Here is a 13,071-nt window from a genome sequence, read left to right on the forward strand (position 1 = left end):
CTCCGGCCGCGCGTCGCTCCCTGCGGCTCTTGGGGCGCCCGAGGCGGCGTCCCTGGCCCCGGCCGGCCGCGCCATGGTCCACCTCAGTGAGTTCTCGCGCCCGCGACGCCTTCGGGCGGCGGGGCCGGGTGGAGGGAGGCGCCGACCCGGGTCAGCCGCGCGGCTGCCCGGAGCCTCTGCAGATGCCCCGCGCGGTCCTCGCTGAAACCCCAGCGCGGCTCAGGACGAGGCCGCCAGGGCTGCGACAAGGGCCCTGGGCCCGTAGGTGGCAGACCCGTGCGGAGGCGGCCATTTATGGCGGGATTGACCGGAGTGGATGGGAAGGGAGGCCGTTTCCGTGGAAGAGGGGAATTGTTCCTCTGCCCCCTTTTGCCCGTTTCGCGCCTTCCGTTCTTGTGCCCTAACCAGTTACTTCTCTCCAGCTGCGCGCCTCTGCAAGGCCTATCACGGGGGCCACTTGACCATCCGCCTTGCCCTGGGTGGCTGCACCAACAGGCCCTTTTACCGCATCGTGGCAGCTCACAACAAGTGCCCCAGGGATGGCCGCTTCGTGGAGCAGGTGGGCTCCTACGACCCACTGCCCAACAGTCACGGGGAAAAGCTCGTTGCCCTCAACCTGGACAGGATCCGACACTGGATTGGCTGTGGGGCCCACCTCTCCAAGCCCATGGAGAAGCTTCTGGGTAACGCATCTCTGGTCTTGTCTCGTCGAGGGGGTTTCTACTGAAGTCAGCTCGCGAAGGAGGGATGTTTTCATTCCCACCAGGCTGCTTAGCACTGGGTGGAAGCTGAGATCTGCTATTTTGGATCTGGAGACTTTTGGGGTGGCTCAGATTTTATACTAAATGGGAATAGTATGTCTTCAAATTAAGGAGAACAGTATTAGGAAGTACCCAACATCATCTGTCTTCTCGCAGTAAATGGGGTTGAAAGGAGGTAAAGAAAGGACAGAGTTCGGCAAGTGAGGAGCATGTTTTACATCCCATCTCTGGGTCAGGTCTCAGACCTCAGTTCTATGAGGCAGAGTTCTGGGGAAACATTGGCTTTCTGTAGTATTACTATTATTGTTTTTATTATTTGGTACTGGAGATTGAATCCAGTGATATTCTACCTGTGAGCTACATCCCCAGCCCTTTTGATTTTTTGAAACAGAGTCTCACTAAATTACTGAAGCTGGCCTCGAACCTACGATTCTCCCGTCTCATCTCCCAAGTAGTAGGATTATGGTGTGTACCGCCATGCCCAGCTATGTACTGTATTATATAATAAATAAAAATTTTGTTGCTTTTAGGTCTTTCTGGCTTTTTCCCTCTGCATCCTATGATGATCACAAATGCAGAGAGACTGCGAAGGAGACGGGCTCGTGAAGTTCACCTAGCTTCTCAGAAAACAGATACAGCAGCTACAGAAACAGAAGCAAGCTGACTTCAGTGAACATAGAAGTGGTTACAAAGTCGAAGTTTTCTAAAATGCAATGTGGAAATCTTACTTTGTTGGGTTTGTAGGCTAATAAATGGAGTTTTCTGAATCACCCATGCTCTTCTTGCCTGGTATGAGCAGATCCCCTGGAAAGATTTTTTTTTTTCCTGTTTGACATAAAAGCTGGGTCTAGATAACTAGTTACTTTTTTGGCTTTTAACTTGAGAAAAGAGTGGCTGTGGGAAAGATTGGACTTTGGGTTGGCCCCGGGCATTTGGGTCACTTCATAATTGGTTGCCTTCTGAGACTTTCCCCTTTCAAAGTTCCCGGGTAGAGTATTCTTGGCTTGTCCAAATGTTTTTTTTTTTTTGGGGGGGGTCGGTCTGGGAATGGAACCCAGGGGCATTCAACCTCGGAGCTACACCCCCTGCCCTATTTTTTATTCTTTATTTTGAAACAGGGTCTCACTAAGTTGCGGAGGGCCTAAGTAGCTGAGGCTGTCTGCGAACTGTGATCCTCTTGTCTCAGCCTCCCAAATGCTGGGATTACAAGCGTGCGCCACCACACCTTGCTTCCGAGTGTTTTCTTAATCATTCATGATCATCTCCCAAGTTCAAGAATTGTGTGTAGGTATCATGAGTTTGGTAGTAGAAATAACTGGTTATAGCTAGGTGTGGTGATACATGTCTGTAACTAGTACGGGAGGCTGAGACAAGGTTCACAGGTTTGAAGCCAGCCTTAGCAACTCAGTGAGGGTCACTCAATTTAGCAAGACCCTGTTTCCAAATAAAAAGTAAAAAAGGATTGGGGGTATAACTCAGAGGTAGAACACCTTGGCACCACAAAAGAAATAACTGGTTGTGTCAAAACATCAGCTGGGTTTGGTGGTGTATGGTTGAAATCTCAGTACTTGGGAGGCTGAGATAGGAGTATCGCAGTTCACGGAAAGCCTCAGCTATTTAGTGAGACCCTCTGCAACTTAGACCCTGTTTCAAAATTGAGAATAAAGCCCGAGCCTGGCGTGGTGGCGCACACTTGTAATTCCACACTTGTAATTTGGGAGGCTGAGACTGGAGGATCGTGTGGTTCATGGACAGCTTCAGCTACTTAGTGAGGCCCTCTGTAACTCAGTGAGACCCTGTTTCAAAATAAAGAATAAAAAATAGGGCTGTGGGTATAGCTCAGAGGCACAATGCCCCTGGGTGTCATCCTAGTACCGAAAAAAAAAAAAAAAAAAAGGCTGGGAATATAGCTCAGAGGTAGAATGCCTCTGGGTTCCAACCCCAGTAACACACACACAGACAAAATCATTATAGTATTTGTCCCCTAGAACTGCAGGATTCCTCAAGCATAAGCAGGAATTACATGTTTTTAGTGTATACTTTGGATAATACAGATTTCAAATTCTGGCAAGTCTAAAATAGGCATTTTTTTTTTTTTTTCTGGTACTGGGAGTGGAACTCAAGGGCTTTTCTACCTCCGTGCTATACTCCCAGGCCTATTTTATATTTTATTTAGAAATAGGAAGCCGGGTGTGGTGGCACATGCTTGTAATCCCAGCATTTGGGAGGCTGAGACTGGAGGATCGCGGTTTGGGGACAGCCTGAGTTACTTAGGCTCTCCACAACTCAGTGAGACAATTGGGCAGGGGGTGTAGCTCGGAGGTCAAATGCCTCTGGGTCCCATCCTCAGACCCACAAAAAAAAAAAAAAAAAAGAAAAGAAATAGGGTCTTACTAAGTTGCTGAGAGCCTCTCTAAGTAGCTGAGGCTGTGAGATCGATCCTAAGTAGCTGTGCGATCCTCCTGTCTTAGCCTCCCAAGCGCTGGGATTACAAGCGTGCATCACCACACCTGGCTAAAATGGACAATTTTTTGAGAAGGTTCTAAAGCCCTGTCCATATTCCTACTCCCTTTATTCTCTGGAGTCTGTATTCTAAGAACAATTACTATCTCATATTCTGAAGTCTTTGAGGCTTCCAAGGATTGTTACTGTTTGGCATCCTTTTGCTTTAAGGAGACTGAGACAGATGGAGAAGAATTGAGTTTATGTGGATTTGATCTTGGATCTTGGAAATGCTTCAAAAACCCTGACAACTCTAGATATTTGAAAGATATTAACACCCCAGAAGTTTGAGCATTTGCAGGAACCTACTAGCAGAGGAAAATGTGATTCTGGGAAGTCCTGATCGGAGGGGAACTGATGCAAACTTGATTATTTTGAGCCCCACTGAGTTTCTGCCAACTCAGGTATTCATTTTGCCCTCTGGTTTATCCTGTGTCTAAAATCTTTACACACATCATTTTTTGCTGTGTGTGTGTGTGTGTGTGTGTGTGTGTGTGTGTGTATGTGGTACTTGGGATTGAACTCAGAGGTCTTCTACCTCTGGGCTATATCCCCAGGTCTATTTTATTTTTTTATTTGCAAACAGGGTCTTACTGTTTTTAAGAAGCTTCTAAAGTCCTGTCCACATTATTCCTACTCCCTTTATTCTCTGGATCTATTCTCTCCCTTTAGTCTCAGTAAATTGCTGAGGGTGGCTTTGAACTTGAGATCCTTCTGCTTCAGCCTCCCAAGTATTGGGATTACAGTTGGGAATACAGTGTGTACCACCATGCCTGGTGCTTTCTCCTTCCTTTTTAATTGTTTTAATTTTTTTAATTTTCTGTACTGGAGATGGAACCCAGGGGCATTCTGCCTCCGAGCTTTACTCCAGCCCTATTTTTATTTTGAAACAGGGCCTTACTAAGTTGCTGAGGCTGTTCATGAACTGTGATCCTCCTGCTGTCTCAGCCTCCCAAATGCTTGGATTACAAACATGTGCCACCAAAGCCAAGCCTTTTCTTTTGTCTAAGATCTGTATACACGTGTGTGTGGGGTACTAGGGATTGAACCCAAGGGTACTCTACCACCAAGCTATGTTGCCAGCCTCCTCTCCCCTTTTTTGCTGTACTGAGGATTGAATCCAGGGGCAGTCTACCTCTGAGCTACACCCCCAGCCCTATTTCTTTCTTCCTTCCTTCCTTCCTTCCTTCCTTCCTTCCTTCCTTCCTTCCTTCGAGTCTAGGGATGGAACCCACGGGCATTCAACCTCCGAGCTACACCCCCTGCCCTATTTTTTATTCTTTATTTTGAAACCGGGTCTCACTGAGTTGCAGAGGGCCTCACTAAGTAGCTGAGGCTGTCCGCAAATCGCGGTCCCCTGGTCTCAGCCTCCCGATTGCTGGGATTATAAGCGTGCGCCACCATGCCCGGCTCTTTATTCTTAATTTTGAAACAAGGTCTCACTAAGTTGCGGAGGGCCTAAGTAGCCGAGGTTGGCCATGAACCTGTATCCTCCGGTCTCAGCCTCCTAAATATTAGAATTACAAGCGTGCACCACCCCACCTGGCTCCTTTTGTTCTTTTGAGACAGGGTCTTGCTAAGTTGCCAGGCTGGGTTTGGACTTGCTGTCCTGCCTCAGCCTCCCACATACTAGGATAGTACTTGGTGGTGTGATAGTGAGAGTACTAGTGATATCACTACTTGGTGATAGTGCTTAGTGGTGTGTACCACTGGGCCTGGCTGTATACATGTATTTCTTGTGTGAACTTATTTTTTTTTGTTGTTGTTTTGTACTGGAAATTAAACCCAGGGGCATGTTCTACCTCAGAGCTACACCTCCAGTCCTTTTTATTTTTTTTTTAAACAGGGTCTTGCTAAATTGCTGAGGCTGACCTCAAACCTGTGATCTTCCTGTGTCAGACTCCCAAGTACTGGTATTACAGGCATGCACCACATTTCCAAAGTTTCCTTGAGCTGTAGTCTTGTTTGGACGCCCAGGCCTGAGTTTCCCACTGACTACTGCATTGTTGCTTCAACCACCCTGTTATCACTCATATGCAACAGGCTCAAGCAGTGCTAAACGCACTAGAGGTGTTACTTCAGCAGCTTGGATTTTATTAAATGAGGGGTTGGGTCATTTTATCTCCAATGTATGAGATGACTTGGGACAGGAAGGTGAGTGGGGCTGGATTTTATTTTATTTTATTTTAAACCCTTCTACCTCCGGGCTACACTCCCAGACCTATTTTTATACTTTTTATTTGGAAACAGGGTCTCTTAAGCCAGCGCGGCTGGCTTCAAACCTGCGTGATCCTCCTGTCTCCGCCTCTCAAGCGCAGGGATTTACAAGCATGCTCCACCACGCCTGGCTGGGCTGGTTTTTGTAAGGTCAAATGTCAAATCTATAAATCCTGTCAGATAGTTTGTTTTTAAAAATAGGACTGGTTTTGTTTTGTTTTTTTCCCTGGTACTGGAGTACTGGGGATAGAACCCAGGGGCATTCTACCTCTAAGCTGCACTCCCAGTCCTATTTTTTATTCTTTATTTGAAACAGGGTCTCACTGAGTTGCAAAGGCCTCACTCAGTAGCTGAGACTAACTTCGAACCTGCACGATCCTCCTGTCTCAGCTTCCCAAATGCTGGGATTACAAGGGTGCACTACCACGCCTGGCTTGGTGTTTCCAATTTGTTTAATACAAGCTTTTTCCTGCAGGTCTTGAGGAAAAGTTCCCCAACCTGTAGGTTGCAGTTATTTTGGCCTATAGCTCCACTACCTTGAAATCAGTTTTTTAAAATAAGCAAAGCCAGGCCGGGTGTGGTGGATCACGCTTGTAATCCCCATGCTTGGGAGTCTGAGACATGAGGATTGCACAGGTTTGAAGCCAGCCTCAGATACTTATTGAAGCTCTCAGAAACTTAGTGAGACCCTATTTCCAAATAAAATATAAAATAGGTCTGGGAGTATAGTCTGGAGGTAGAAAGCCCCTGGGTTCTGTCCCTAGTACCACCAAAAAAATAAAATTAAATAAAATTAAATAAAATTAAAATCAAAGCCAGGCATGGTGGTGCATGCTTGTAATCCCAGGACATGGGAGGCTAAGACATGAGGATCCAGATGTAAGGCCAGCCTCAGTACTTAGGAAGGCCCTCTGAAACTTTGTGAGACTATTTCAAAATAAAGAATAAAAAATAGGGCTGAGGGAGGGAGTATAACTTCAAAGTAGAATGCCCCTGGGTTCAGTCTCTGGTAACAGACACACACACTTCAAAGTAGAATGCTCTTGGGTTTAATCTCTGGTAACACACACACACACACACACACACACACACACACTTCAAAGTATAATGCCCCTGGGTTCAATCTCTGTTAACACACATACACACACACACATGAACCAGGCGGTGGTTCACACCTGTAATCCCAGTAATGGGAGGTTGAGACAGGAGAATTGCAGGTTCAATGACAGCCTCAACAACTTAACCAAATCTCTTAGCAACTCAGTGATACTGTATAATAATTTAAAAAATAAAAAGGGGTGGGGTTGTAACTTGAAGGTAAGATTCAACAACTGAATCAGACCCGTTTTTTCGTTGTTGCAGTACTGGGGAATGAACCCAGGGGCACCCTACACCCGCAAGCCCTATTTTTCTAAATATTACTACTGGAGAATTAACACCTTTATTTGAAATCTTGAAAGGTGACGCAGACCGAACTTCCTCTCGGATCTTAACAGAGGAAGGATGTACTGCTCTTAAAAAAGTAGAATTGGCTATTGAATGTCAAAGGAAACAGTACATTGATTATGCTAAAGAATGGGCTGCTTATATATTGACATCGGCACATACACCCACTGCTGTTTTGTGGCAGGATGGACCATTATTGTGATACATTTACCCACTACTCCAAGCAGAGTTTTAATGCCATATTGGGAATTAGTTGCCTGCTTGGTGTGTTCTGTCAGGTCAGAATCTGTAAAATATTTTGGTAAAGAGCCTTCACTTATTAGTGTTCCTTTTACTAAACAACAAGTACAATGGCTTTTTCAGAATGCTGATTCATGGGCTATTGTTTTTACATCCTTTATTGGAGAAATTGACATCATTTTCCTCATGATAAATTATTACAGTTTGTTAATAAACATGACCTTATATTCCCTAAAATAATTCATGCCACTTCCATATCCAAGCGGTCTTGGTATTTACTGATGGCTCCTCAAATGGTAAGGCATCTTATGTAATTAATAAACATAATACTATAATTCAAACATCTTTTATGTCTGCTCAAGTTGTAGGATTGCTTGCAGCAGCAGCTGTTTTTCAACATCTCTCTGATACACCTTTTAATTTATATACTGATAGTTTATATATAACTAATGCCCTTCAAGCATTGGAAACAGTATCATATATTGATATACATAATAAATTGATAGGTGATTTATTTCTTCAGATTCAAACACTGATCTTATCACACCAGCATCCTTGTTCTATTGGGCACATAAGAGCACATTCTGCCCTACCTGGTCCTTTGGCAGAAGGTAATCAGATTGTGGACGATGCTACAAAATTAGTCTGCCCCTCTCAGAACAAACTCAACGATCACATTCTTTACATCATCAAAATAGTGCTGGTCTGCGAAAACAGTTTCAAATTACTCGAGAAGCAGCACAACAAATTGTTAAACAATGTCCTATATGTCCAGAGTATTTGCCTGTTCCTCATTTAGGTGTAAATCCATGGGGATCGGTTCCCAATAATCTATGGCAAATGGATGTTACGCACATTTCTGCCTTTGGTAAGCAAAAGTATGTTCATGTGCCTATTGATACTTTTTCAGGATTTACTATGGCTACTGCCCAAACTGGGGAGGCCACCAAACATGTGATCTCTCATTGTTTGAAATGTTTTTCTTTCTCAGGCCTTCCTACCTGCATTAAAACTGATAATGATTCAGTATATACTAGTATGGCTTTTAAACAATTTTGCAATACATATAGTATTCAGCATATTACAGGTATACCCTAAAACCCTCAAGGACAGGGCATTGTAGAATGTGCCCACAATTCTTTAAAAACAACACTTTAAAAATAATTTTAAAAAAGGGGGAGTTATATCCCCGTTCACCACAGAACCCTTTAAATAATGCTCTTTTTATTCTTAATTTCTTGAATGCTGATAAAACTGGTCACACAGCAGCAGACAGATATTGGTATCCATCCTCCAAAAACAATTTTGCTCTAGTAAAATGGAAAGATCCTTGCACAGGAATTTGGAAAGGTCCTGACCCTGTACTAATATGGGGACGAGGACATGTTTGTGTTTTCTTGCAGGATGAAGATAATGCACGGTGGATACCTGAATGGCTGGTGGGACATGTGGATCAAGCAAAAATGGAAGACCCTTGGATTAATGCTGATGATGTTCCCAGCTTCTATGATGACTGAAACATACTGGACTTATGTTCCAGATCCTCCCATAATTCATTCAGCTGTTTGGGAACAATGGGAGATCACTGTCTTCAGTAACAATTCACAATTGCTGGGACTTCCTGCTTTGAATTTTACACCCATTGCAGAAACTTTTAATTATTCTGGACAAGGAATTGGCACAACCTTATGTTTTTCTTAAAGTGTCAAGAACATGGGATGCCTGCAGTTGACACCCATGGTAAGACAGACAAGTACAAAGACTGATAATAACTGCTATTAAAGGTGTAGTCTTGTGGGACTCTGGTTACACAGGGAAAGAAGATAAAAATGTTAGCCCACCAATAACTCATTTACCCTGTGAAGCTGATTTAACATGTAAAAACCATAGTGTTAATTGGAGGTAATGTCTTACTGAAATACCTATTTTGCATAAAATTCCAATACCTTGTTTATTCGGGATTGGTCCTTGGGGCAGAGTGTAAATACTTTTATTGCAGGAACAAGCATAACCAGAAAGAGGGCACAAATGGAAATGCTAATGGGATTTACTACAGGATTATGGTGGTCGTTAACAGGATGGCCTCAAACTAATGTGTGGAAAATTGCTGCTTCTATGGGAGAATTTCGAATTTACAAAATACCATCAGATACTAAACCTCGTTGGAACACTACGGTCTGCGTTGCTGCACTGTATGCTTTAATAAGTGGAATGTAGAGATAAAGTTTAGTGGATCACAATTTTTTGTAACCTGTACCTTTTGTAAATTGTCTAATTGTATTACGCATGTTGAATATGGGAAACAAGTTCTGATAGTTCATCAACCTCCCTTTGTTATGGTATCTGTTAGGTTATCTGAACCCTGGTATGCTGACAATGGGCTGCAAGTGTTGATTGAATTACAGAAAGCTCTGATAAGAACAAAGAGAGTGGTAGCACTGATTATAGCAGGATTGGTGGCCTTTATTACACTAGTAGCAACTGCAACAACTGTTGCTGTTGCTCTTAGTCAGGAAGTGCAAACAGCCTCCTATGTTAATGATTTATCAAAAAATGTTTCTAATGCTTTAGGCTTTCGGGAAAGCATTCATGACAAACTTGAAAGCTGATTAGAAGCATTGTATGAAACTGTCAAGCCTAAAATTAAGAACACAGTTTGTGTGTCATGCCAAGTTTTCTTGGATTTGTGTTACTTCTAAGAAATAGAACGCTTCCAAGCATTCATGGGATAATGTTCAGAGGCATTTAATGGGAACGTGGAATAGCCGTGACCTATCTTTAGATTTGAATAACCTTCATCAGGATATTTGGAGTATGCAACATCCTGATCCCCTTCAATTTAATGCAGCACAGACAGCCAATGACATAATTCTTTAAAACAATTTTTTCCTTCTTTGCTTTCATTAAGTACCTTTCTATCTGGTACGATAGGGTTGGTTTTGATTGTCATAGTGGGATTATGTATTCTTCCAGTCCTTGTTCGAGTATTTTGTAACCAACTCTGGAAAATAAAAGCAGAAGTGCACAATCTACATTTGAAAGTGCCCCCATTTAAGAGGCTGGTAGTCAATGATAGGTAAGATTTCCTTGGGACAAGAAACCTAAGACAGGATATACAGCTTATAGCTCTGTATTATCCAAAGATGGATAATCCTTGATACTGGAAGGAAACAACCTAAGACAGGCACAGTCTTTGTTGAAAATAATAAAAAAGGGGGAACTGTGGGGAGCCATTAAGGTTTTTACCTTATCTTTTTTCACCCTTACTCAAAAGTGCACTTCTGACTGTCCTTCACCCAGAGTCAACAAGGTTTGGAATCATGGCATCTAATTACATAAGACACTCAGAATGTTTTGCCAAGACTTTGCCCTCTCGGCATCTGCATTCTTATTCATGCAGTCCATAGGCGATTCTCAACGTGAGAAATAAGCTCCGAGAGAAGGTGTGGTCATTGGCCAAAAGTATTCTCCACTCTTAGATATTCTTTCATAACTATTATTCTTTTAGTAATGATTCTTTTAATTCTCCACATGAAATTGCTCCGGTGGTGAAAGATCAGGACTGTGAGAGAAACTGAGTCCGTGAAAAATAAACTTTTCGGTAAACTTTCAGCTTTTGGTAAAAACCAGTTAGAGGCAGTGGCAGCATTTCAGTGAGTAATTGCAAATGCAGGACTCCACCCTTATCTTTGACCTTCAATCTTGGCTTTTGCACCTAGTAATAGCGATGCCTGGAGTTATAGCGACACCACCTGGTTAAAAATAGCTATGTCAAAACAAAGGACAGATAAAATAGATGTGTAAAGATGAAAGAAAGAAAATATGGTGAGAATAAGAAAGTATTTTTGTATGAAGAAGAGCTTATCCTAAGATTGTCCCGAATGGGAAAGAGAGAATTAGGGTAATCAGAAAAGAAAAGGAAGTTGCAGAGGGTTAGTGATAGGAATATGGATTATTAAAAGAGGAATAGGCTTCTAATAAGCCTATCGTTTGAGGAAAAATGCTCAGCTGCTAGAGAAATATATCTGACAACTAAATCTAAAGACTTCATGTTATTTCTTGGTGTTTACCTGCTAAACTGTGTTATGAGTTTGCTTAAGCTTTCAGACAGCAGATTGTATTGCAGACAAAATCCAGCAGACATTCATCGAAATTCTCTAAATCATCATAAAGGAACACAGATTTTCCCTATGATAACTATATGAAAGCTGAAATCTCCGGACTTCGTCCCCCATTCAGCTCAAAGGAAGTTGATAGATAAAGAAGGACATTGGACTAAGCCCTAGGAACAAAAGTTCCGAAAGGGTTAAAGAAAATCAAGGGTTAAAGAAAATCGGACTCTTCAAGTGATTTTGGGTGTGACTTTTGCTCTTCTGGAATTAGCCAAATAAAAGCCTCTGCAGCTGCAAGGCCAAGACCCACCTGAGTCTTGGGACTAATCTCAATCACAAAGACCTGTGATTTCCCAGGCCTTTACTTTTGTCTTGTCCAGGGTTGGTGATTTGCATGTGTATCTCTCTTTTTCACTTTGGGTGATTTGCACTTTTTTACTAGAAATTCACTGGGAGAAGGGAATATATAAAAAATCTTGTGTCCAGAATAAAGTGTTCGATTGCACAAGAAGCATCGATCCATTTCAGATTCTTTTCAAGAGCGCCGTCACTAGGGACTTAAAGAAGTTTAGTCCCTAAAGGGGAAAGAATCACTGCAGATAAGAATCTGCAGTATTTCACTCTATCCTTCCCCATCTTTACTGAGATCGACCGCGAGTGAATTCGCGCCCCGAGTGGACTGAGTTGGTTTGTGGCAATGATTGATGCTAAGTGTTCTGTCTGCTAGATAAGATTAGGTTAATGTTGTACCAGAGTATTGTTTGACTTGCCCATGATGTATGTACTTTGTACTTGCCTTTCTTGCATTCCTGTGCAGCCCAAAGTTAGAAACTGTATAAATTGCCATGAGAAATTAAAGTTGGGGCACTAGTAGCAACTAGCAGCCCTCCCATGCTTGAATTTTTTAATCCTCACTCCTCTCTTCAGAACTCGTACTTTGGCTGGCTGGCTCCAGCAAACACAGTTTCTCCATGAAGTGGGGCAAAAGGGAACAGAAACTTAACTTCTAAGAACAGTAAACTTAGGCCTACTCTACTTAAAGCTTTAACTGGAGCCTGTCATGGTGTCACTTTAGTCTTTCATTCCCACCTCTGACTAGTAACTGGGGGAGCCAATCGTGGCTCATGTGTCGTTAGCTCCATCATAATTATGGGTTGATATTGGGACCGCAAAACCATGAGTTGGACTGTATTTATGTGGTTATTTACAAAGCTGGCAAGCCTATTTAGGATGTATGGGCCAAAAGTCAAGATCAGTAACAGAATAATCAGGGGCCCTAAAAGGGTAGATATCAGGGTAGTAAGCCAGGGAGAGCTATTAAAAAGGGATCCTTGTGCTTCCTCTCATTCTCTTTTCCTTTTTGTCAAACCTTCTTGGACCTTTGCAAAGGTCTCTTTAACTACTCCAGAATGATCTACATAGAAACAGCATTCTTCTCCCAGAGCAGCATATAAACCTCCTTGTTGCATAAAGACTAAGTCTAGGCCATGTCTATTTTGGAGAACGACCTCTGCTAAAGATGACAAGGATTCTTGGAGGTGGGAGATAGATTTTTCTACTCTCTCTATATCTATTGCCGCTTGGAGGCTGGCGTAGTGTTGGTTCTGAGTAGCCAGTGAAGCTATTATTCCAGTACTAGTTCCTGCCAGGCCTAGTCCTAACAACACACTCAGGCTTAGCACCATTATGTGCTCCCTTTTGAACTGGGCTTTTGCTCCCTTGAGTTGCTGAAACACCTCCTCATCTGAATGATATATTATTCTGGGGACTAGTTGAACTAGTACACAGTACCC

General features: G+C 42.9%; 1 protein-coding gene across 1 annotated transcript; it reads left to right on the forward strand.

Annotated features, from left to right (window-relative positions):
• MRPS16 (mitochondrial ribosomal protein S16) lies at window positions 1-1,500 on the forward strand. Its single transcript, XM_080694580.1, has 3 exons — window positions 1-86; window positions 423-683; window positions 1,292-1,500. Exons 1-3 carry the CDS (start codon window positions 74-76, stop codon window positions 1,423-1,425), a joined length of 408 nt encoding a protein of 135 aa, XP_080550706.1. The 5' UTR covers window positions 1-73; the 3' UTR covers window positions 1,426-1,500.
• The last annotated feature ends 11,571 nt before the right edge of the window (window positions 1,501-13,071 follow it).

This window comes from Muscardinus avellanarius (assembly GCF_963383645.1).
Source record: "Muscardinus avellanarius genome assembly, chromosome: 4".
NCBI lineage: Eukaryota > Metazoa > Chordata > Mammalia > Rodentia > Gliridae > Muscardinus > Muscardinus avellanarius.